Source organism: Galeopterus variegatus, unplaced genomic scaffold, assembly GCF_000696425.1.
Source record: "Galeopterus variegatus unplaced genomic scaffold, G_variegatus-3.0.2 Scaffold167, whole genome shotgun sequence".
In the NCBI taxonomy this organism is placed as follows: Eukaryota; Metazoa; Chordata; class Mammalia; order Dermoptera; family Cynocephalidae; genus Galeopterus; species Galeopterus variegatus.
In genome coordinates this window covers 239,378-266,704 of record NW_007726278.1, presented here as the reverse complement: position 1 = coordinate 266,704, position 27,327 = coordinate 239,378, and the positions used below count along the sequence as shown (strand labels likewise).

The 27,327-nt window shown below is 40.1% G+C and overlaps 1 protein-coding gene across 2 annotated transcripts in view; it reads right to left on the bottom strand.

Moving 5' to 3' along the window:
- Window positions 1-27,327, bottom strand: part of UBAC2 (UBA domain containing 2) — a 174,165-nt gene that overhangs the window by 37,632 nt on the left and 109,206 nt on the right. Inside the window, exons 6-7 of one of the 2 annotated variants that reach the window (XM_008594759.1) lie at window positions 23,439-23,486; window positions 6,766-7,011 (exon numbers count right to left, since the gene is read on the bottom strand). In XM_008594759.1, the coding sequence (XP_008592981.1) occupies window positions 6,766-7,011; window positions 23,439-23,486 (294 nt within the window). The remainder of the gene's footprint in view (window positions 1-6,765; window positions 7,012-23,438; window positions 23,487-27,327) is intronic. The other variant, XM_008594764.1, reaches the window with a different exon arrangement.

Below are 27,327 nucleotides of genomic sequence, written 5' to 3'. Positions count from 1 at the left end.
GACCCACAATCCCAGTGTGAGGCTGGGGAGGGCTTTCCAGAGGAGGTGGTATTTGCCAGGAGTACCAACAAGTGCATAGAAGTTAGGCAAGCAAAAAGGGGTGGGTGGGGTGGGGTAAGAGGCTGGTACAGGGAAGTTTGTTTTAGGCAGAGGAAAGGACAGATGTGAAGGCAAGTGTGAAACAACATGGGACTACGATCAACCGCAAATTGTTCAGCACAGTTTGCCTGAAGGCTGCACGTGGGCTGTAGAAAGGAGATGTGGCTGACTCTCTGGGACCAAGCTGGGGAGGAGGGAAAGAGGGATATAGATGCGTAAGTGGGAAATGTCTAGGGTGAAGCCCTAAGGTTTGGGCCTTTGGGTAGAAGATAGTGCTGATCTTCAAGGTAGGGAGTGATAAGGAGAAGCAAATTTAGCAAAGAAATGGTAAATTCCAAGTGTCTGTGGGACATTCCAGTGGAGATGTCCAGTAGGCAGTAGAATATTTAGGTCTGGAGCCCAGGAGAGAGAAAGGCCCAGTCAGCAGATTAAGTCTGGGAGCCACGGGCTTATTAACACTGGTGAGGGTCAAGGATTGGGTGGGTCACCGCTGAATGTCTGGGGTGAAAGGCTCAACAGGCAGGGGACTGAACCATAGGAAACAACATATTCAGGGGTGAAAAGAGCTCAATAAAGGAACAGGCATCTTCTTCGCCAAGGCCTCCTTCTACCCGAGAGCTGGATTTTAAAAATCCCTTCTGTCTTCTCCTTCCTCCCTTCTACCTTACACATGGCAATAAAGTGAATTTTTATAAGATACTGTCTTATCTTGGTTACTGAGTAAACCACTTTTCATAGCTTCCAATGTCCAAACCAAAATCTGCTGTCAGGTTTGGAAATACCTCCCTCAATTACAGGTTGCTGTATTATTTCCCATTTCTCACTATGTACCTGATCACATTTCAATCACACAGGGCTCTTTCCCCTACAGTGTCTCAGTGTCACCGCCACGCCTCACTTGGGCAGGCCCTCTCCTCTGGAATGAACTGTCCCGAATGCTGCCCATCTGTCTCGTGCCCGAAACCTTCCTGGACAGAATCAGTCTGCGCCAATGGCTCTCTTCTGGGGTTCGTACTGCCAATGGAAGCGAGGATTGCCCTGTCGTGGATGTGCATCTACTTCAAGTCCATCTGTCTCAGCTCCTCGATGTTGATCACAAACTCACTAAGGGAAAGGACATGTCTTCACTTCTTTTGTGCCTGCAGAAGACCCACTAATCTTAGAGAGTGTCTCAAGTAGTGACCAACTGCACCCCCAGAGCCACATGAGGAGCACAGGCAGTGGGTGACAGAGAGCAGGTGCCAGGTGGCAAGATGAAATATGACAGAAGCAGGCAAAAGAAGTCTAAAAGAATACACCCAAACAAGACTTTAGTTGTCATTTTGGAATGCTTAAAAGTAAAAACAGCAGACAGATCATTTTTAATGTAGACTAATTAGTAACTGAATTATTTTATGATGAAATAAACTCTGGGTTCTAAGAAAAACATTTGAAAACCAACAATTTCTAAATAAACGATGGATTTATTTTAAACACAATAATACAATTTGAGGATGCCTACAATAAAACACACAGGGGCATTAAAACAAAAAGATATTTTTGAAACATGCAGAAGAGGATGAAAGCAAAAGTTCTAACATTGAGTTAAAGACCTGATTTGATTGGACCTTTAGCCTGGCACTGAGTTTACTGCCAGCCAAAGAGAAAAGGATAAAGAAAAATCAGCAAGGAGCTCTCAGTACTGGGAGGTAGCATGACATCAGGATCAGGGCAGAGGGGAGGCCTTGGGGTCTCAGTCACGGATGCCCCATCGGCAGCTGCATGACCCCGGGCAAGCAGGCACCCCGCTGAGATTCAGGGGTCATGAAAGAAAACCTGTCTTTTTCAAGGCTGACACCAGAAAAAATGAGATAGTATAGGCAAAGTACTTAGTACATGCCCACCACTATAAATGGAGGTGGCCTTACAGATAAAGAGTGAAACACAGTAATTCTGCAAGAGATACAAACCTAAGCTCCTAACAAAAAGGTCTAGGTAGCATATAATAAGTACTAAGTACTTATTTGTTGAAAAATAAATGAAAATAAACCTTTCCCTTGGTATTACATTCCAATACAAGTGCACCAATGTGTAGTTCTCATGCATGCACTCAAACACAGTAAATGATATCTTCAGTGGTAGTTTAATAGAAGAGCTCTCTGTATGGTGATTTATCGTCAGTACTTGAATAAAACCTAAAGACAAAGGATTAAACACAGCCAGTGAAGAAGTTCAGCAGGAGGCTAAGCTAATGAGGTTTAGGTATATGTGTAGATGTCTGGATACTAGGAGAGAACTTAGTAAGTGTAGGGATAAATAAATAGTATGCTCTTTGCTATCCAGCAAACCATTCAACATAAAGGCTCCAGCAAAAGCCCAAGCACTCGTATCCTGCTCTGAACTTCAAACCTATAGGGGAGACCAACCCAGGTAAGTGGAGGATCCTGACAGCAGTGGGCACAGCCACTGACAAAGGCAGTGGCTTTCCAGGTGCCTGGTGGAATGTGTGCTTCAGGAGGGCAGGGGCATCAGCCTGTTTTGTTTACTGAGGCTTGGGCTATGCAACCTGGCAGATTCTGTGGTGTTTGAAGTATCTGGTGGGTAAAGACTCTGCGGAGTTTACAGCAAGCCACAGTGCAGGTCCGTAGAGTGCTGGAGCAAGGGCATGCATGTAAAGCAGAGAATTACACATTTGCAAACAACTGCTGCTGGAACACAAAGTGCCTGCCCATGGGCCATACAGTGAGCTTATGGTCAGCAATGGGAGGCCCACCAAGTTATCAGGTTATGTGGGCCCAACAGCAATGCATCCTCAGATGGAAATGGTGCATCTGGAATCAGCATGAGCAGGGCTGGAAGGCACAGGTGAGCTGCAGAGGCAGGTATGCCAGACCACATGTCAGCCGCCTCTGTTGCGCCAAAACCTCTCCCCAGCTCACACCTACTGCCACACAGGGAAGGGGGCACGGGGCCTATGACCAAATGACAGAGGTGGGAAATAGTCAAATTTGGTTCATAAATGGGTTGGATCAGGACACGAGTGACTGCTGAAAAGAGACCATGGCTGGACTACGGCTGTACTCGGGTGACCCTGAAAGACAGCAATAAGGAGAAATCCTCTCAATGGGCAGAGCTTAGGTAGTGCACTCGGTCACCCATCTAGTGTGGAAACAGAAGTGGCCTGAGGTAATAACATGAATGGATTCACGGGGCATGGCAAATGACTTGGTTGGTTGGTTAGGTGACTGGAAGGTAGAAGACAAGGAGACCTGAGGAAGAGGCATGTGGGTACAGCTAAAGGAACAGGCACAAACTGTCTGGCAGGTTAACGCCTACCACAGACATCTGCCACAGAAAAGGCACTGAACAGAAGCTGGATCAAATGACTCAGCGACTTTATTACCGGCCATCCCAGTGTTGGCACATGAACAGAGTAGCCATGGTAGCAAGGGCATGACTCACCCAGGCTGATCTAGCTCCTGCCCCTGCGGAATATCTAATCTGCCATCAACAGAGACTACGCTGAGCCTGACACACCAGCATCCTCAAGAACAGTCTCTTGGTGCCCAGTACACTATACTGGGTCATATGAGGTCATAAAGATGGGCCCTAATCAAACAGGACTGGTGTCCTTATAAGAGGAAGAGACACCAGGAGCACACACACTCAGAGGAAAGGCCATGTGAGGACGCAGTAAGAAAACGGCCATCCACAAGCCAAGGAGAGAGTCCCCAACAGAAACCAACCCTGCTGGTATCCTGATCTTCGACTTCCAGTCTTCAAAACTGTGAGAAAATAAATTTCTGTTGTTTAAGCCACTTAGCCTGTGGTACTTTGTTATGGCATCCCTAGGAACCAAATCCAGGCAGCAGTTCACCTTAACTGGAACTGGCACACACTCTGAGTATAGGTCTCTCTGCCTTTTCTGTCAGCCAGCACCATTTGAGGGCTTACAGAGTGCTTGATCTACTGACCAGGGTCCTCAAAATAACATCATGTCAGACCAAAAGACCCACTTAGAGCAAAGTGAGAGCAGCAGTTGCAAGACTGTGGGATACACTGACCCTCTCACATACCACACAACCCAGGGGCTGCCATCTTGCCAGACCACAGCCAGTTGAAGGTATGAGTGAAATGCCAGCTTGGAGACAATACCCTGCAAGGATAACTCCATGGTCTAGGACACTTTAAACTGCAATTCAAGGATCACTGTAAGGGTTTTGTGTCCCCACAAGTAGAACACAGGCACCTTGAAAATAAGGGGTGGAAGAAGTGGTCCTAATTCCCCTCCCTCTCAGTGATCTACCTGGAGAATCTGGGATTCCTGTCCCTGCAACTCTAGGTTCCATGGGTTTAGACAGTGCAGGTCACAGGAGGGGAATATTTCCACCAGGGGACATAGCAAGAATCCCAATACATTTCAGGTTACAGCTGTGTCCTGGTCACTGAGGGATTTTTGTGCCAGAAGACAAGCAGGGAAGGAAAGGAGTCATGATCTGGCAGGAGTAACTAACCCTGGTCATCAGAAAAAGATACAGATACTGGCACATAAAAGAGGCAGGAAAGAATATGTATGGCACCCAGGAGATCCACTAGGGCATCTCTTGGTGCTCCCTTGCCCAGTTTTTACAGTAAATGGACAAATGCAGCAGACAAGCCTGAGAAGGGCATGGAGAGCAAGGACTGAGACCACACAGCCAGGATGATCTGTGTCACTTTACCAAGTGAGCCTTCCAGCCAAGGGCGAGGGGACTCTAGAACGAACAGTAGAGGGGGAGAAGATGATTATCAGTGTGGTCCTGAGACCAGCTTCAGCAGAAGGGGATGCAGTTTATCCTGCTCACCTTTCTCTTGCACATTTCTGCAGGAAAAGATTCCCACTGGAATCCTCGAGGAGTTGCTCTAAGAACTTAACAAAAAGATCCAAGCAGCACAGGGGACATACCATAGTGGATGCTGTAAGGCTGCCCAGATCCCCCTACCTCCTCGGGACTGAAGAGCCCAGTCTTCCAGTCGCTGTGCTTGTTGGCATCTGAGAGTCTTCGGCTGAGACTCTCTCCGTGGATGGCGTGCATCGAGGAGAGCCCACCTACCCAAGCCCTGCACTCTGCATTCTATGACTGGGTGGGGAGGCCTCCACCTCAGAAGGGCTCTCCCAGTTCCACAGCTCTCCACACGTTAGTTGAGGCTTTCGTTGTAACTGCAGTTCAACTTCTCCCCTGTCCAACCTTGCTTCCTCCGCCAGACGTCTCCCAAAGATGCTGATGCTGACGGTGTCTTCCAATAAACTTCACACACAAACATCTTCCTGAGGAATCCAACCTGAGAAATACAACTTCTCTGATTTGCTCATGAGCACAAGATCCATAGCCATCTAATGGTGAATCTCCTCCCAAGGATCCCAAAGGTACCTCAGACAACATATTTCCCCCAAATCTGCTCTTCTGGAAAATATTTATACTCACCACTACTCAGGTTTTTCAACACTGATCATTCTGAATGCTACTGTTCATTCTTCCCTCACTTGCAGGACCTACCTCCTTCTCCTGCTAAATACAAGGCTTTGTCTATAGCCTCTGTTCATCCTGGATGTAGTTCTTCTCTTGCAGAACTCATCTAGTTTCCTGCTTTCAGCTCTCATCCCTACAAAACTGACTTCATCATCTACACCTCCAGCTTGACTTATCCAAAAGAGAGACATCTGTCTTCCATCTTTATGTACACATCATGAGCATCTTTATGATATGTTCCAGAGTCACCTCAAATTAAAATACATCTGCAGGAAGCAACTTTTGCTTCTCTCTTTCTCCTGTAGACTTGGTCCCTTAAAAGGGGACCCCTTCCATCCACCCCAGACATAAATACTAAGACCTGCATCTCCAATGGGACTCAAAGGACATCACCTCTCCAGACCACAGTGAAACCTACAGACCTACCTCTCACACCCAGTGTTGGCAGGAGACAGAGAGACAGAAGACAGGACACAACTATCTCTCACTATCCCAGAGGGTAAAGACGATAGAGACAAGAAATGAAGAGTCTAGTGTGCTGGACCATGGAAGTGTCCGAGGACGATCAGGCTGGAGGTTTTAGCCTGGTATATAGCAACCCTCCTTCCCCTGCCTTCCCTGAAAGACAAGTGTGTCACATTGTTTGGATGCAGCAGTATTTGCAGATAAATGCACAATCGTTCCTGATTATTGATGACGAGGTTAAGAAAACAGCATTTCTTTGATTCATTCATTGGTTGTTCCCTTGGAAATTTTCTTACCTTCATATTCTTTTCATTTCAACCAAAGAAAATCAAGAGGTTTTACATTTGTTCTTCATTCCACAGCACATGATTAGCATTTTTCACAGGAAGACACTGTGGCTTTTACAAGATTATAGAAACAGATAAACAACACATCTTGTTAACTAGGTTGGTGTTTCTCTAAGAAATAGTGCTTATTTAATATAAATGGAACAAGAATGACCAGTTTGACCAATCTTCCAACTGCAGACTATTTTTTTACTTTTTAAAAAACTAAGAATAGCCACTAACTGAGACCTACATTCTATTTGGAAACACATCAAAATCCTTAATGCACAGAAGTAAAATGTGGTCTCTACCATATACACAATCACAGAGGAAAAAGTTTACTTAGGCCACAGAGTATTCCTAAATTTTTGGTTATTATTTTTTACCTGCTGCTGTCGCTGTCTCCTCCCTTGAGCAAACTGAGAGAGCATCAGCTGCCGATCTAACAGCTCCATTCTCTGCTGTCTCTGGATGTCCACTGTGGCTCCCATGCCAATTCTGACCTCGCTGGTAGGTTCTGAAGATGAGAAGATGGGCTCAAGTGTCCAAGAAAAAAACTTTGCCACACAGCTGGGGATGCAGAGCACCTGATGAACTTCGAACATTTTGCTGTCATAGCACATGCCAGAAATCTAAAAGAAAAAGTCCAACTAGATTGTTTAAGTGTAATAAAATTTTAAAGAACATATTTAACACAGAAATCAATCACCATAAAACATTTGAGATGGTATTTTTCTTAGTTTCAGCAGTGTTAGGTGATAAGCAAAAACTCCTACCAAGTTGGAGAATACTAAGAAGAACAAATCAGCAAAAACTGTTTTTATTAAATTAGAAGACAGCAAAATCCTAGCCATTTAACACTCAAAGTAGTGGTAAAATATTTAAAACACAATGTCTTCATTTTTAAAAAAAAGCCATAAAAGATCTGATTATCAAAACCACTCAATTAACAAAAACACACACACAAAACACTTTCCCACTGTACTAACTCTGTGGTTACTCTTATTGGCAGATGGCCATCACAGAGATACTAGCAGAAGACAACTTTGATGTTCAATCATCTGACCCAGGCACTTAATAAATTTATCAGAAAATAAAGACAATCTAAAATCTCAACTTTTATTTACATAGTGCTTTAATCAATTTTTCAAGTATTGATTTTTCTAGATTTTTAATTCCTCATTGATATTAGTTGGCAATTAACAGTTCTCTTTGCAAACAAATCTATTTTACATCTTTAAGATCATCTATGTGATAAAAGAAGTCTCAAGACTACCTAAGGTTTCCTAGGTAAAAATGACTACGGCTATTCCTTTGTAAAAAAATCTTTAATTTTGTGAATTTGACTCTTAGGATAAGAGGTTATTCATACCAAATTATAGCATATGACAATTTTCTGTCTAATGTTTTATTAATAAAATTTAAATTAGTTAATTAGGCAAGGATTTATTGAGCATCTGCTATATACCAGGCACTGTTCCGGGTGCTCAGAATACAGCAGAGGACAAGTTAGAATTGTCCCACTTTTATAGGAGTAATAGTGGCTAATATGGAAAACAGATAGTATACAAGTGAACACATAAAACATTTCAGATGACTCCTATGATGGAAATAAAGTGGCTTGGAGCAGGAACATACTTTAGGTTAGGTGGTCAGGGAAGCCCTTGGAGGAAGTGACAGTTGAGGAAAGATCTTAAGGATGACGGCTGCCAGTGACTTGAAGAAGTGGGAGAAGAACATTCCAGGCACAGAAAACAGCAAATAAGCTCAGGAGTATCTGTTAGACATCTCAGTAGAGCTATCAAGTGGGCAGTTGGATATACAAACCTGAAACTCAAGGGAAAAGTTAGGCAGAGACAAGGATTTGGGAGCCGGTGGAGAGTATATGGCATTTAAAGCAATGGGACTAGATGAGATACTATGGGGTTGGGAGGTATATAACAGAAGGGACTAAGGATTGAAGCCAGGAGTACACTGATACTTTGGGGATGGACAGGGTAGAAGATACCAGGAAAGAAATCTGAGGAGGGGCTGCCAGTGAACAGAAGGGAAACTAGGAGAGTTTAGTATCACTGAAGCTAAGAAAAGAGTGTTTTGAGATGGAAACGGTCAGCTATGTCTAATGCAGCTGACAGTTAAGTAAGGGAGATAGAAATGACCACTGGATGTGGCACATGGAGGCCACCGATGCCCTCATAAGAACAGTTTTGGTGCAGTGGCAGGAGCAAGACAGACTGCAGCAGGCTGAAGAATAAATGGTGGGCTTCTGGTTTCAAATAATTTCTGTACCCCTTCTCTCAAAAATAGTACAGAACAACCAAGAAAATGGTAACAGAAACAAGCTCCATGTTCAGTGAAACCAGAAAGCATCTGTACCTGAACCACACGAACAAAATGGAAAGCAAATTGAGTAATTATAAATCACTTAGCATATGAGAAGGGTAAATCCCAATGCCTGCAGAGGATCCAGTGGAATCCAGACAGGCTCAGGACTAGAGGCACCAGGTACTGTGGAAGGTAGGAGTGAAAGAGAAGATTGCTTCAGTCTGTGTAAGAAGCACCCCAATTCCTCCCCACGCCCAGCCACGTGTCTACTCTCTCTCTCTTTCACAGCAACAAGGTAGAAGCTCTGCTGGGCAGGAACCAAAGAGGGTCTGAGTGTGTAGAGCGGGCACAAAGGGGTGGTGGGGGCTCTACACAGGTGGATTCATACAGATCAGTGAGGCCCTCAACAAATATCTCACCGGGGTACCAGAAGACTTTCTTAGAGGAAATATGGGGAAGTGGAGGAATATATTTAAAGAGATAATGGCTGAGAGTTTTCTAGAATTAAAAAAGAATATAAATCCTCAGACTGACAATGTTAGAGTCCCAAGAAAAATAATTAAATGAGATTTACATCTAGATCTCCTGTAGCGAAACAAAAGAAAGAAATCCTTAAAAGCAACCAAAGATAAAATACAAACTACCTAGGAAGGAAAAACAATTAACTGTCAGCAGATAACAGCAACAAAAACTATAAGACCTTTGGAATAAGTCCAATTAAAAATATGAAGGGTCTTGATATAAAAAACTTAAAAAGTATAAAAAGGGATATTTTAAAAAAAGCCAACCTTAGAAATAAAGATATATCTATAAATAAGAAGATGCAAAATTGTTAAGATACCAATTTTCACATTGATATATAAATTTAATATAATTCAAAATACAATCTTAACAAGGTTGATGAAAATTTTAAAGCAAGGTGATCAAGTTATTTTAAATTTGGTTTTCATACTGAAAAATAGTCAGTCATTAGAACAAGACTCAAATATATATAAATCGAACTGATGTAAATAAAAAATGGTGGTCTCTCACTTGTTTCATTTAACCTTCGAATACTTGCAGTTTAGAGGTAAAATTTATCTGTTTACAGAGTTTTTAAGGTTCCACTGAGGTCTACAAGTCTTAAGGGTAGTTATATAGTTACCTAAATTAAGAGTATCCATCTACAAAACTCAAATATTGAATGGAGACTCAAATATATTACAGTGGGGAATGAAGATATTGAAATAAACACATCTTAAATATTAAAAAAAAAATCTTAACAGGGTGTTCTGTTGTAATGTAAGTATCAATACTCAAATTCATATGGAATATTTAAGGCTTAAATTTTAAAAACATGTTGACAGAAAGAAGCCAGACACAAAAGATTGCATACATTACGATTCACTTCTGCTTTAAACAATCATATGTTTTTAAAGAAATTAAGAAAAAAAAAATACATAGTTGTCTGTACTTAAGGAATTCGCAATTTAGTACGGGTTCTTCATTTTTTGAGGGGAATAAGTCTTAGATTCCTTTAAGGAACTGATGAAAGTTAAAGATCTTTACTCTCCTGCCAATGCCTCTCCCCACCTCCACCATCATGTATATACTCACAAAATTTTGTATTCAATTTTAGCAGGACCATTCCATCCAACCCAATAATAAATACATCACTGCAAATTCTGGCAGAGATAAAATAGGACTTTTGTGTTCATTTGCTTAAATTTCTATCCTATCTATTTGAATGCAAGCTCTAAGAAGGGGAGAGTTTTGGTTGCTTTTGATCACTACTTGGCATATGGGCCTGGAACAGTGTCTGACACATAGTAAGCACTCTTTAAGTATTTGCTGGGTGAATGGTAAATGAATTAATACTCCACAAAAATAAATATATTGTCTTAGATCCTTTTAGAGGAAACTGGAAAGTTGCCAGTAAACACACTCTTTTGGGTCCTAAGTTTATACTCTCCCACATGATAAAAAGGTAAAGAGTTCACTTATCCATGCCTCTGGCACACCAGTATGGACTCAAGTTATCAAATAATTAATGTGCTGCTGTAAAATGTTTTAGATATCACAAAAGATTAAAATAGAAAGAGCTTAAAGGTTTAGTTTCCTATAAATATTTGATATTTGATGTAACTCCCTGAATGAGGGAGTTTTCTTGAAATCCACAAACCTTGTGAAAAACAGGCATAAAAATAGATCATATGCTCTGATTTGCATGTTGAAAGGCCAGGTGGTTCTCAGAGCTGGGGAAGCCAAATATCAAACTGAGAGCCACTGATAAGGAAGGAAGCAGGAGCAATGGTCTCAGGCAGGCAAGGGGTCAGTCCAGGATAACCAGATAAAGCAAAAAGGAGCAAATGGCATATGTCTAGGAAGGCAAGCTAGAGCTGAAATTAGAGCACTAGGGCAGCAGGAATCAAGAACCCTGGCTAGGAAAAGGGACACAGAGATCAAGCAACCAGAGAATGGTCTTGCCCACATCCAGTTGAAAGTCTAGGCCAAAGACCCAGGCCATGGCTCTGGGTTAGAGGCAGGAGCTCCCCATATGCCTAAACAGTGGAAGTGATTACCTCATAAATCCAACCAAAAACATAAGACAACAGGAAATCATTTCCTCTTAGGCCACTAATAAACACAGACATCAATTACACACTTATTCAGATTTTTCAGATTATTAGTCATTTTAGAAAGGGAGGAGTCATTTTAGAAAAGGGAGTCACGAGATAATGTTCATTAGGCAAACAAAGAATTTAATTTGCTGGGTGGAAAACATGCAAAACACTCTTGATTATACAGAGTAAGTCTCAACTATCCTCTGGTCTTGTTTAGTATTAGTCTGAAACCACAGCAGGCAAAGGTGAAAAACCATGACCTGGCAATAACTCCTGGGTATTGATCTCTTTCTCTAGCCAACTGTGGCCAAACAAAAAACCGAACGCAGTCTGCACTGCAAGGGTCCCTGTGGACCATGGTCCCAAAGGTCCCAACATTCAAGAAACCTACCATCTAATGGGACAACAGGACAGATACAAGGGGCTGTTTTTCCAGAAGAATAACACTGCCTTTGCTTGACAGGGATGAGCCAAGGGAACGAATGCCCCCTTGCACTGGGGCCCCCAGCACACAGACTTCATGTGCACTCAAGGCTCAAGGAAATCAGACCCACTGAGGCCTAATTTACTCACTCAACAAATATTTACTGAACACTATTCTGTGCTGGGCTGTGTTCTAAACACTGGAACACAGTAGAAGAAAACCAGAAAATCCCTGCCTTAATGGATCTTCATTTTCCTATTCCTTTTTCTGCACTGAAAATGCTAAAGAATGAATGAACTTTGGAAATTCCTTCATGTATCACATAGAGAATATGCAAGCCAATTAGGGACGCTCCAAGTTATTTCCCATTTGTGATTAATGTTGAAAAAATTGTTCTTTTCATGATAGACAAAACCATATCTATCATGAAAAGAGAGACCACACAGAGCCGACGCACTGCAGCTGTGGGGGTGGGAGGGCTCGGCGGGATGGCAGGGGCATGGCGGCGCCTGCTTCTTTGGCAGTTACTGCAAGAGACTTACTGTCTTGTTCTTTAAGTGCAGAAATGATTCAGGTTGAACTCTCTATGGCTCTCCTACCTCTTTCATATGAGAAGAGAAATGATATTAACCAAAAGATTTAGAGGCATCCAATTAAAATGCTGGATATCCTTCTGATCTTGGGAAACTTAATGGGAATAGGGAAAAAATTAATTAGTCTGATCACGGATTATTTGTTTCTAACAAATTATCTTAGAAAGCTGCTCTAAACTTTTCCTTCTGGAAAATCACGTACCAAGAGGATTAGGTCAACTACACAAAGTAGAAAACCTCAAACAACAGTGGCTTCAATACAACCGAAGTTCATTTCTCCCTCATGTTCAAAAAGCCCCAACCATCTTAACTGCATTCCAGGCAGCAGGAAGAAGAAAATAAAGAGGGACAAAATGGGCAAAAGTTCCACCAATATGTATGTTTACAGCTTACTGGCCAGGACACCAGGACTTGGTCCAATGGCCATACTTAAATGCAAAAGAGACTGGGAAATGTGATCTTGTAGTTGGAGACACTGCTGTCCCAAATAAAATGAAGCTTCTGTTACCAAGGAAACAATACACTGGGAGGCAACTGAAGTCTCTAGCACATGGAGAAAGCCCTAATCAGATGCTTAAATGTAAACAAACACCTTCTATTATCACTTCTAACAAAGAGACCATTCCCCTTTAAAATTATACCTACTTTTATAAACTGACTCAACAAACTAAAGATTAAGAAAAAAATGGGATTATGTTGAAACTTGTTTCCTACATTGGACAAAAATAATAAACTAAAAGTGAATGTTTGGGCCGGCCCCGTGGCGCACTTGGGAGAGTGCGGCACTGGGAGCGCAGCGATGCTCCCGCCGCGGGTTCGGATCCTATATAGGAATGGCCGGTGCGCTCACTGGCTGAGCATGGTGCAGGCAACACCAAGCCAAGGGTTGCGATTCCCTTACCGGTCACGAAAAAGACAAAAATAAATAAATAAATAAAAGTGAATGTCAAGATCTAGAAAGATTTGTGGATGTACAGATATAAACTCAATGGTGAAAAATTCAATGCTTTCAATCTAAAACCAGGAACAAGGCAAGGATGTCCACTCACCACTTATATTTAACATTATACTAGAGATCTTAGCTAGTGTAGTAAGGCAAGAAAAATAAAAGGCACAGATTAGAAAGGAAGGAGCAAAAAAATGAATAAAACTTATTTCTTCATGACATGATCATGTATGTAGAAAACCCTAAGGAATCCACAGAAAAACTACCAGAAATAATAAACAAATTGAGCAAAGTTGCAGGATACAAGAACAATATACAGAAATCAACTATATTTCTATACACTAGCAACAAACAACAGGAAAAAAATTATAAAAACTTCATTTATAACAGCATCAAAAAACCAGAATTACTTAGGAATACATTTAATGGAAAATGTGCAAGGCCTAGACATTGAAAATTTAAAAACTGCAAAGGGGAATTATAAAAGAGCTAAATAAATATAGAGACATACCATGTCCATGGATTGGAAGACTCAATATTGTTAAAATGGTTGCCTTAACTATCTATTACTGAGCAACAAATTGCCCAAAACTCAGTGACTTAACGATAAGCATTTAACATCCACGTGGTTTCTACAGATCAGGGATCTAAGAACAGCTTAATTGGGTGGTTATGGCTCAATGCCTCTTATATAGCTACAGTCAATATGTCAGACTACTTGCATTCATCTGAAGACTTGACAGGGGCTGGAGCATCAGCTCCCAAGGTGGCTCAAAAACACATCTGGTAAATTAGTGCTGATCGTTGGCAGGAGGTTCCTTGACACATGGACCTCTCCAAAGGGCTGCTTCAGAGTCCTCATGACATGGCAGCTGGCTTCCCCAAGGAAAAATAATCCAAGAGGGAGCAAGATGAAGCAGCTGTGTCTTTCATGACCTGCCCTTGGGAGTCATGCTCTGTCATTTTTACCATATTTTAGTCATTACAAGTGAGTCACTAAGTACATCCCACACTCTTGGGGAGGAGAAATAAGCTCTACTTCTTGAAGTGTAAAAGAATTTGTGCACATATTTTAAAACCATCACAATGGCAATCCTTTCCAAGTTGATCTACAGTTTCAAAGCAACCCCAAAACCTTAACTGTTTTCCCCCTTTTTTTGAAGAAATTACAAGCTGATTTTAAACTGTGTAAGAAAAGTCAACATTAAACCAGTTTTGAAAAAGAACAAAGTTGGAGGACTTATGTTGCCTAATTCCAAGACTTACCATAAAGCTATAGTAATCATGACAGTATGGTATCGGCATAAGGACACACATATAAATCAATGGGATAGAAAAGAAAGTCAAGTAATAAACCAGCACTGGTCAACGAATTTTTGACAAAGATGCCAAGGTAATGCAATGGGGAAAAGAGTCTTTTCAACAACTGGGGCGAAAAAATTGGGATATTTGTATGGGGAAAAAAAATCTCTTCCCTTACCTCACAGGAATTACACTCAAACTAGATCACAGAACTAAATGTAATAGCAAAAACTATTAAATTCTAGGGAATAAATATAGAAGAAAATCTTTGTGACCCTGGATTAGAAATATTTCTTAACAGAGGGTGCACCAAAAGCACAAACTATCTTAAAAATTGGCAACAATAAATTAATCAAGATTTTAAAATTTTGCTCTCTGAAAGACATAGTTGAGGAAACTTACAGACAAGCCATGGACTGGGATAAAATTTTTACAGAACATGTACCACAAAGGGCTTATATCCAGAACACACAAAGAATTATTTTAACTTAATTAGAAGACAAATAACCCAAAGAAAAAAATGGGTAAAAGATTTGAGCAGATACCTCGCAAAAGAAGATATGCAAATGGTCACTAAGCACATGAAAAGATGCTCAATATCAATATTCATTACAGAAATGCAAATTAAAACCACAAGATACCACTGCACATACAACAGAATGGCAAAAGCAAAAACAACTGACAATACAAAGTGTTGACAGGAGGCTGATTCCTTAGCTCAGTTGGTTAGAGCACAGCCTTAAAACAGCAAGCTCATGGTTCAGATCCCCTTGCTGGCCAGCTGCCAAAACAAAAAACAACTAACAGAAAAGTGTTGGCAGGGATTAGGAACAAATGGAACTCTCAAGCACTGATGGTGGAAAAGCAAATGGTATGGCCACTTTGTAAAAATAATACGGTAGTATTTCTTAATGTTAAATACACACTTATACAATCCAGCAATTCCACTCCTAGAGAAGTGAAAACATACATCCACACACAAATGTGTACACAGATGTTACAAGCAGCATTATTCATAATAACCCAAACCTGGAAGCAACCTAAATGTCTTATCAATTGGTGAATGAATAAACAAACTGTAACACATCCATACCATAGATTAATACTTACGATAACAAGAAATGAAATATTAATGATACAAACAAATCTCAAAAATATTATGTTAAGTAAAAGAGGTAAAGCACAAAGACTTCATACTATATGATTCCAAGGATGAGAAATACTAGAAACTAGAAAAGACAAAACCATAATGACATGAAGCTCAATGGTTACCTGGGGCTGGCATGGCATTTGGGTATGAGGACAGGGAGCAAAGAGACATAAAGAAATGTTTCCGGGTGAGGGTACTGGTTTTCTGTCTTGAGTGTGGTGGTAGGTACATGGCCATACACAACCACAATTCCACAAACTGCACACTTAAACTGGTGAATCCCACTGCATGGAAACAACATCTCAAGAAGCAAAAAAAGAAAGACATAGAATTTTTCATAAAAATGTGAATGTGAAGATCTAGACATTTGTAGATATGTAAATCATCTTTTAAATTTTATTTTAAAAGGTGAGAATTTAGCAGGAAAAAAACCAACCTTTTAACCACAAAAAACTTATGATACCTTGAAGATGTTCTCAGTTAACAAAATAAAGACTTTTGAGAATAAGCTATGCTGTTGTTTATAAGTAATGAATGAATTAAAAATAACTTGTATTGACTTTACCACGATCCTTTCTCAGAGATTATCAAGATGGAAGAAAAAAATCAATACAATCATCCCCAAAGAGGAAGGAATATTCAACACTTCTATTAAAACAAACACACATCAGTTAAGAGAGATAATCAAAACTGATTCAAGACTTTCAATCTCTTGATAGGAAGACAATGCGAAGACCACATGGGAAAATGCTCCGTGCTGCGACTGACATGATAATCTACCAGTAATCTCTACAATATAAAAGTACATGTGTTTCTTGGTAATCTCTTCCTTATCTCCATTTCTTTCTCCTTTAACCAGTGGTACTACTAAAACAGCCTAATATATTTTGAATTATCCTTTAAGTTTCTCTAAGCCATTTTTACCTCAGAGCTATATTATTCAGTTTTCTCTACCTTATACCATATTAACAAATTATCCCAAATTTCAGTAACTTTTTTTTTTCCTTTTCGTCTTTTTTCGTGACCGGCAACGATCACAACCCTCAGTGTCGCGCCCGTGCCAGACCAGGACTGGCAACGGGATCGCAACCCTCGGTGTTGCGCCCGCACCTCGCTCAGCCAGTGAGCGGCCGGTCTGTATGTGGGATCCGAACCCTCGGCAGGAGCGCCACTGCGCTCCCAAGCGGCGCACTGTAGCAGTGCGCCACCGGGCCGGCCCGCCCAAATTTCAGTAACTTTTTTTTTTCCTTTTCGTCTTTTTTCGTGACCGGCAACGATCACAACCCTCAGTGTCGCGCCCGTGCCAGACCAGGACTGGCAACGGGATCGCAACCCTCGGTGTTGCGCCCGCACCTCGCTCAGCCAGTGAGCGGCCGGTCTGTATGTGGGATCCGAACCCTCGGCAGGAGCGCCACTGCGCTCCCAAGCGGCGCACTGTAGCAGTGCGCCACCGGGCCGGCCCGCCCAAATTTCAGTAACTTGTTATGAAGATTTATTTCTTGCTCATGTTACATGTTGGCCACTGCCCTGCTCCATATGTTGTCTTCATTCTGGGGTCTGAAGGAGGGGCCTCCTCCAGAGCAATGGTGGAACCATGCAATGGCTCTTAAAGTTTCTGCTTGCATGAAGCATTCCTCTCTTCTGCTCATATTTTAGTGGCTAATGTTAATCACAGAACAAAGCCTGATGTCAACAGGGCAACAGAAGCCCTATAGGAGGGCTGGAAAATATTTTGACCTAGTATGTTTGAACAAACAAAAATATTTGAATAATATAATCTAGCACAAATGCTTGGTATATAGCAAGTGCTGTGTGACTGCTGAAGAGAAATAGGTGATTGCACGTAGCACTGAATCCTGGGAACAGATGAGATGCTTGGGAACAGTAAAGTGTTTAGTGTTGCTGAAGTATGTAGTACACAGGGGTGAGAGTGGTATGCAAGGAGGCTAAATTATGAAAGGCTTTGAAAGAAGGCTAGATTTTTGCCTACAGCTAAAAGATAAGTTGTAATAATAAAACTTTCATAGCTAATTTTATAAGGCACTTCTGTCTGCCTGCTTCATCATGACACTGGCATAATTTCATTTATTCTGCACTGAGTATTTAAAACTTCACATGTCTGCTACTTACTACCTCCCTGTGTAATACCTGTCTCCTAAGATATCACCTGTTACCCCTGGACTGGGCTGTAACTGCCACAGCAAGGCAGAGTACAGAAGGTTTCTTCTAGACGGTCCAGGTTACCTGAGGTCAGGATAGGGGAAGGGGGCACAGAGAGGGAGGGAGGGAAGAAGGGAGGAGAGATGGTATGAGTGAATTAATATGAATGTGAGTGTGACCGTATGTGTGTCATGTACAGTGGGCCAACAAGCACTCAATTCAGTGCTGGCATCATAATTGCTATTTGAATTACAAAAGGGTGAAAGCATCCTTCAAATGTGGAAGCTTCCCAAGGAGCTACCTGTTGTCTTCTACTTCTACATGTACTTTTACTTCTACTTCCTTTCACAAACCCAATCACCCTTAACAGCTTTAATCAGTCTTGATATCTCTTTGCAGCTTTTGTCCTCATTTTCAATGAACTGCCAGACAATAATCAAAATCCCTAAAGTTTAACTGGAAGCCTTGAGGCATCGGATGAGTTATTTGACCTGCTGCTATCCTGTATCCCTCCTTGGCCAATCTGGAGAAGAAATCTAGGGGAAGAAAGGATAAACAGAAAAAAAAGGAAGCATGAAGAGAAGAGAAAGACATGCACAAGCAGGAGAAAAAAGCACAGAGGACCCAGTACACCATTATCATTTACCCAGTGCCTTAGTCCATTTTGTGTTGCTGTAACAGAATACTTGAGACTGGGTAATTTATAATGAACAGAAATTTATTTAGCTCATGGTTCCGGAGGTTGGGAAGTCCAAGAGCATGCCGCTAGCATCTGGTGCACATCATCCCACAGCAGAATGGCAGAAGTGAATGCACTAGACAGAGAGAGGCACCAGGGGCTGGACTCACTTTATAACAACCTACTCTCATGACAACTAACTGGCTCCCGTGACACCTGAGCCCTCAAGACTCTATCACCTCTTATTAAGACCTCACCTCCTGACATTGCTGCACTGGGCATTAAATTTCCAACACATGAACTTTTGGGAGACACATTCAAACCATAACCCAGGAAACAGGTCAGTGCCTCAAAACTTACTCCAAAGGCAGTTTACATTTCCACAGTATATTATTTCCAATTTTTTCACAGTTACTATAAGACATTGTTTTTTGTTTCTGTCTTTAAAACTACTGTGGAGGGGAGAAAGGCAAATCACAGCCCACAAATAAGCCATCCAGACTCCTTCCACATGGCTCATTTTCCCTTCCTCCTTTCTATGACTAACAAACCCCAGTAAGAGGTCTATAATCTTGCACCATCGTGAAGTGTTTTTGTTCAGAAAGCTTTAAAGATCCCACTGTCTGCAGAAAACAATCAAACTCACACCACATTCAAAGTCCTCAATAATCTGCTTTCAATCTACATTTCTAATTTTATTATTGGGTAGAACAGACTTTTTTTCCACACTAAGGTTGTTTGATCATAAGATAAAGTCTGACATATCATAAAGAACAAGTAAATGCAGGAAATGTGTACAGTATAGGGACATGTTGAAAACATATGCCTGTTTGTTAATTCACTCTCAAATAGATTGAAAGAGAACCAAATAATGATAAATATGTGAATTGTAAAAAGAGAAAATTGGCAAAAACAGGAACTTTCTATTTTAATCATGCCAGAATCAGATCAGGCCCGAGACCTCAGCTTTTGAAAATTAGAGTACACACCAGTGGTAATGATTCATTTCTATGACTAATAAAAGTGTAGAAAATGAAGAAGTGCTGGGATAGAGATGGCTCAAAGGCTTTCTGCAGAACCACAAAAAGAATTATAATAAAGTTCAACAAGTAAGCAATGCTTTCTTTAAGGAAAAGAATGTATTAATAAGAAGACTAGTGGAATTGTGACTATACGAGGGTTCCTTAAAAAGTTCATAGGAAAATAGAATTAAAAGATAATACGCATCTTTCCACGAACTTTTTGAAGTACCCTCGTATAAAGAGTGGCCTCAATTTTTGAAGGTCTCTCACCAAAGACATCAAGAAGAACAAATGAAAATGACTGGTGCTAAAATGACAGAAGCAGGTATCTACAAAAAAAATTGAAATATTTGCTTAAACTGAAATATACTGCTTGGCTTCTATAGCCAAGCTTTCCAATTACAATTTTGCAACCTTTCATGAAAAGTCATATTTTAAATATTAAGTGTTTGTACTAAAAATCAGAACTATCAAAGGAGAAACAAGGCAACACAAAAACATTTATCAATGATACATGTGAATGATCTCAAAGTAATCTTTAAGCACAACTGAATGCCCTTCACCCTTTCTGGGCTGCAACTGGAATCTCTGATGGATCATAAAACAGCATTTAAGAGTGATAACTGTCCTAGGCAAACTAACTTATTATTGCTCCTGGTATGCTAAAAACTGTTTTCCCTCAACCCAGGAAAATAATTTAGTTGTCATCCTTACATGTGACATCACTGAAGACAGAAAGTAGGCTCTTACCTAGTAAAGTACAGATGTAATTTATCAACCTCTGCTTTTAATCAGTGGGATATTTTAAAGTTATATATTGAGAGACATCTATAATCATGCAAGAATGAGTGACACAAGGAGAGATAAAAACTAGCTTAGCCAAAATAAATCAACCAATAGCTAACTAAATTAAATAAACTCGATCTAAAGCTGGCAGCTTTCCAGAAAAGCATGAGTTAAGTTTTTGGTTTCTATGATAGCAGATAACAAATCACTTATGTTTTACACAAATATATTTTTTTTAAAAAGCTCTTTCTTTTAAAAAACACATTAGCTGCCAATTATTGAAATATAATTACTTCCTGAACACACACAGTATGTTAGATGAACTGCTGGTTTCAAAGCTAAAAGGTGAAATTTCATCAACAGGTTTTATAATATTCCCTCCAAACACTGAATACCATCTGTGCATTTGTTTTTGGTAACAAAGAATTCTACTTGTTTAATATTTTATTTAGTACAAAATCCAAAAAAAGGGGAAGTCATTTCATCTACATGGGAAGAGAAGTCATGTTGAGCAAGAGACATCTGGAATAAGCAAACCGTGGCTTTGTGAATCTCAGACTTGAATCCCATAGTCAGTGGTGTGTTAACCAAACATTCACAAATAATTTTAATATCCTCCTTTATAATCATCCTTATCTAAAATATACCATATTACATTAAGTATTTCATAATAAAATTGTGGATTTTCTAGTCATAAAATATTCATGACATTCAAAATAAGCACCAACATTTATGGTATAGCATGGAGGAAGATTACCATTGATATCAATCATTTTATTATTTTATTTTTATTATTTGGGGACTGGCCTGTACAGGGATCTGAACCCTTGTCCTTGGTGTTATCAACACCATGCTCTAACCAAGTGAGCTAACTGGCCAGCCCTCAATCATTTTAAATAAATAATAATAAAGAACAAGGTTAATAAAGAAGGTTTATCAGATGTTTGATCATAGTAGGAGGTCAATTACTTCGACTAAATCAATGACTACAAAAGTAAAATTGCAAAATTGGCTCAGAAGTGTTTATCACTAGTGGGATTCTTTCAAATGCTAAATTATTGTTGAATTACATTCCAAACAGTGCAATTATGTTCACACTTCTGAAACAAGAAGGGTAACATAACATTTTTATGTTAAAAAAAATCTTTGTTATACTTCCAATTCCTTTAGAAAAGTTAAAACAGACACCTTACTACTTGTTAAACATAGTACTGGAAAAGAAAAGACTACAGAGATGAAAAATGCAACCTCCAATTCTAGAACACTGAATGTCACAAAATGAAACTTTCTGAGGTGACAGTAAGTACTTAATTTAAAACCAGAGGTCTAAAAACAGAAAAAGGAGGGCCGGCCCAGTGGCTCACTCGGGAGAGTGCGGTGCTGATAAAAACAGAAAAAGGAAAGAAAATGGGATGTTTTAAAACAAATGAGTCACATAATGCATTACTAAAGAAGGGTATGGATATCGACAGTAAATAAATCTATAGTAAACTAACACGATGAAATAGCATACAGTAAAGTACTTCAGTTTTTTTCATTACTTTAGGAAATTGTCCAAAATATTTTTTTGGACTCAAGACAATCACTGTTAAGAGAAGTAAAATATACCATGGAAGAAACAGTAAATATTCATGCAGTTCTCATTATCAAAACAATGAGCTATTTGTCATCCTCAGGCTGGTAAAGTCACTGTCAATCAAGCTGGCAGTTCAAGCGGGGATGGGCTTAGACTATGGAGAACCTGGCAACTGTGCCTCATGGAATCAGTCTGACCCCAGGATGTCCCTAAGCCACCACAAGTCTTAAGAATACCAGATGGCTCAGGTGCTTTGAAGGTCTTGCAATGAGGTTCAGCTCCATGGTGCTGAACCACATCAGGTATCTGGGTAGATAAGAAAATATTTAGGGAGGGGACAACAAATTGATTTTGATCCCCAGAATTTTGGTTGGAAGCATATCAGCTGTAAGGAATGAAGGATCAAGTTTTATATAAGAAGAATGACCACAGAAAAGGAATAATACAGACAGCTTCAAAGAAGAAGAGAGGTGAGCAGGCTTAAAGAATGACATGTTGGCCCAAGATATCAGCCATTTACCTAGGAAACAAGGATAAATAGTGGCAACTTACTGATAATGTTTGCAATGGAATGCATAGTTGTTTCTAAATCCTTTCCCTTTGATGTTATACATATTATTATGAATCCATTCTGTAGTTTTCTTAGTCTTTCCAAGAAAGAAATTAAAACTATACCCCATACAAACTAATTATAAATTTATCTTTATAAGTGTGAGGGTTAAAATTTAAGTCATGGATGAAGAATAAAACTCCATGCTCCAAGTTTCTTTTTAAATGCCTATAGAGAGTTCAGGACACATGCTTATTATCAATATAAAATAAAATAGCATGGGGTTGGATGAGATGAAGTTCTACAGCACATGGAATGCAGACACGCCTGAATCCTTTGGTCCATTCCTTTCTTGCTTCTCTAGCCACAGACTCTGATGAGTCTTCTGTCACTCCCAACCCACCTGACTTTCCAGTCAGCCGTATTTTTTTCCCTTGCGTGACAATGTCACCTTACAAAACAAGCAGAACATCTCATTATTTTTAGTAAATCCAACTTCTTCATTTTCTTTCTTTTTTCTACTATGAATTAGACTACTAATGTAATTCTAAAACACCACCACAGACAACAAACTCAACTAAAATCTTCATCAAAATTACCTTGAAAATGGTACTGACTTCCTTTGCTTTGACCTTCCATGTGACTGGACCTTTTTAATCATTAAGGAAGTAGCACTGAGCCAGACCTGACATGGTTAAAAGAGCGTTGGAGATGGTTGAATATGACCCACAATCCAGTTTACAATTTCCTCTTTATTTATTTATTTTTGGGGGCTGGCCAGTGCAGAGATTAAACCCTGGACTTTGGTGTTATCAGCAACATGCTCTAACCAGCTGAGGCTAACCAGACAGCCAATGACCCACAAGGTAAATATGACATTTTTCTTAATTTTTTTTTCCCAGAAGAGAGAGGGAATTGGTGGTATGAGGGAAATCACACTTACAAGTCCACTTATGGCTACAATCCAGATGTAGGAACCAGAGGTGAAAAGCTACAAAAGAAAAAAAAGGCAACTAAAAATGAAATTCAGCTGCTAGTCATAGCATATTTATTTTTACATAACTATAGTCATGACCACTTGTAATGTCATAATATAGATAAGCAAATAAAAAATTAATAAATATCAATTCTATTATTAAAAATAACATTATATTAATTTTTTTCTAACCAAGACCTCAGGTTTTCTATAGCCAAAAGCAGATTGACTAAAGCTGGTCTACTCCCATGTAAAGAAAAATAAGTCGGGGATAATTGGGTAGGGGACACGGGGTATAATCGCAATTTGTGGTAATGGGAATACTGCCAGCATGGATCTAGCCATCACATCTTGGGCACGAGTGGTGACAATCAGCTTTATATCTCATGAATATTCATAACCAATAAAAAAGATATGCATTAAAAAAATTAGTAAAATTCAAGCATATTCTTATTTACAAATGGGCATTAATTGACAAAGTAAAGTACTACACGCAAAGAAATTATTAGAATTAACAACATATAAAATAGGTAGTCACCATCCCATGCTTGGTGTTAGGTAATGACATAATATATGTTTACATAATTTTCTTGTTTTAATTTATCACTGTTACTCTAGATGGGAAAAATTCTGGCAGCATATAGGTCCATGTCCGATGGTACCCTTCTCAAGTGTTGATATTCTCATTCTGGTTCACTCAAGGAAGAGCAAACTAATTTAACAAAAACATAGTTAATTAATGGCAAAAGTAATTAGAATGAGATTTCATAAAATCTCTCCTTTGTTTTCCAAATCATTTGTATCAGAGAGTTATGCTCGGGGTTAAAAAAAAAAATCATAAGGTGTCTCAAAGCATTCCTGCAACAGAAATTATTTGTGGCCTGGTGTTTATTTTTAGAACTTGAGAATGGGAATTTAAGTCCTTCTGATTGCAGAGGAGGAAACAGGACAGTTCAGCAGGATAGCCCAGGTTCGCTGCTGACACCGTGCCAGATGAAATTCTGCACACTTATCCAGGACACCCAGAAAAAGGACAGACACAGACACAAAGGATAAGAGATGACAATGTACAGGTAAAAAGGAGGCTGGCAGGTTTTGCGCGGATGCTGGCTCACCTAGAAGTGAGCACCAGCTGCAACTTTAAATCTAACCCTTTGGTTTACTATGGATGCTTGTTCAGTGTGAATGATGCTGACAATAACAAGGATGAGAACTATGCAGACAATTACTTTGCTCTAGTTTCCTTCTAAAAAGAGAAAGAATAATAAACTAGCTAATACTCTCCTGTGCCAGGCACAGCTCTCAAGGCTTTTTGTATATTGAACTCACTGAATCCTCATCACCTGATGAGGGAAGTTCTATTATTAATTTGATTTTACCAGTGAGAAAACCAAGTGGTTAAGTAATGTGCCCAAGGTCAAACAGCCCTAGGCAGTGGGGCTGGGAGTGTGGCTCCACCGCCCTGAGCTCTCCACTGTCCTGCACCTCACACACAAGAAGAAAGAGCCTATCATTTGTCAGTAAAAAAGCGATTCCCTTTGGACCCTTAAGCCCCTCATCTTTTTGCGCATTTGGTCCCAATTGTGTCTGCTTATGTTTTGACAGTCTGTGTGTTTTCTCACCACTGGGTTCCTTGAGGACAGATGCCATGTCTCACACCTCACTTCATCCTAAATGGCCCCTGGCACAGGGTTACACGACTGGCTCTTAAGCCATGTGATACTTAAATGACCCTTAACAAGCACATTGGCTCTTCTGATAATGATTAAAGTCATTCATTCATTCAGCAAACCTCCCTGGCTTCAAGTAGTGGTGGTGGGAAGAGAGTGAGGCACGGAAACATGTGCGAAGGCCCAGTGGGGAGGAGGCAGGGAGAGGATGGAAATGCTAGGAATAAGGAGTTTAGCCAAGCTTATCACTCCAAGGTGGGGAGGATGGGAGGTGACACTGCATAGGCAAGAAGAACCTCAGATGCCATTCATGCTAAAAACTGGATTTCATCAAGAAACCAATGGGCATCTCCACCTCTACTTTCTCATATCAAATTCTACCTTGCAAAGTTACTGGAACTATTATAAAAATATTAGAAATTTATATTATTTTGAAAAAAAAATCTGTGGTATCTGCATCTACATATTTGCCTTGTGGCAGTGCTAAGAAGATACTTTCACTGTGACCATACCATACTGCTGAAATAGCACTAAATACAATGGCTCTTGTGACAGAGGTGATGCAGTACCTCATTATCCAACTAGGACCCCTTCTCTCCTAGAGATTAAGTATACTGCTCATTTTTCTTTTTGCCAAAAAAAACCCCACAAAAAAAACCACAAAACACTACATTCAAAATCTCCTACGGTAGTAGGTATAGAGACATAAATTATTAATAATAGGAACAAATTGATTTAGCTCTTATTATCTGTTTGGATTATAATAAACACCCAAGACTATTATCACTAATCCTTAAAATACTCCTGTAAGGTAGATATTATTATCCCCACTTTACAGATGGGGAAATGGTGGTCCAGAAAAGGTAAGTGACAAAGCAAATAATTACCAGACCAAGTCATTAAACCAAAGTCTACTTGACTCCAAAAACTTTTCACAATGTCATGCTGAATTCCTCCTCCATCATTAGTAAAACAGTGCTCTTCATCCTCAAAGATTCCACATAACCTTAGAGTTGGGTGGACCTATATAATCAACATGGGGCTCAGAGGGGTTCCGTGACTTGACCCAATTCTCCACAGCCAGTGAGGGCCACATCAGGACTAGACCGTGACCCAGTCTCATGGCCAGTGAAAGCCACGCTAGAACAGGAACTTGACCCAGTCTCGTGGCCAGTGACGGCCATGCTAGGACTAGAACTTGGGTCTCCTAAGCCAGGTCCATGGTGCTCTTCATCGTTCATACTGCCTCTGTCATAACAGCTTTAGAAAAACCAAACTTGCTAAAGCAAATCCTGGCCATAAGAATCAAGTGCAGAAGCGAGATATTTGGTTATATGAATATTAGGTAGGATGAGGGGGAGAGCAATGGTGTGGGGGTTGAGAGGAGAAAAATAAACATATTTCATGAGAAACGGTTGTAAAAGTGGTAAGGAACCGCCCCAGATGAGCCACTGATAGCACGTGATGGCAGACTAGAGAAGAGGAAATGATAAAGGTTAAAAGGGGAGGGAGAAAGGCCTTCTAACATGACACTAGTATCCGGTTTGACATGCGTGGGATAAGGAATGTTATGAGTATCTACCAGTGGATCAAAAGGCCAAGCTACACATGGCACCACAGGAAGCCATAGAAGAAAACTGCACATCAAAAGCTGTGGGAGTAAAAGAAGAGTGACAAGCAGTACAGAGAGAAAACGGAAAATCAGATGTGCCTTCTGTCGCAGGGCCTGGGACCCAGCAGAGAGCAATGAACACTCATTGAATATTGGTGAAAATAACCTTTTCAAATTTAGGTCAAACAGTAAGTGCCCTAGGGGTCTTCAAAGCAAACCATTTAGGAAATGGTGACACTACCATTATATCTACACAAATACAGAAGTAATAAAGTTGATAATGCTTCTCAAAAAACCCAAAGCTCAGGTTGGTAAAGCATATGGGATTTCTTCTTCAGAGCTTTTTGTGACACTGTGGTTCAATAAATTAATTTTGACGCCAATTTTCCACTTCCCACCTTTTGACTATTCTCATTTGTTTCCACTTCATACAATGATTTTAGAAAGGTACTTATACGGAATTGTACAATGAAGTGAAAATATTTTCCACTGATACGAATTACAGTGAAAGCTCTTATCAGATTTCTAAAGGCTATGAAAGTATTCTAGTACCTCTATACCTTGATGTTCATCC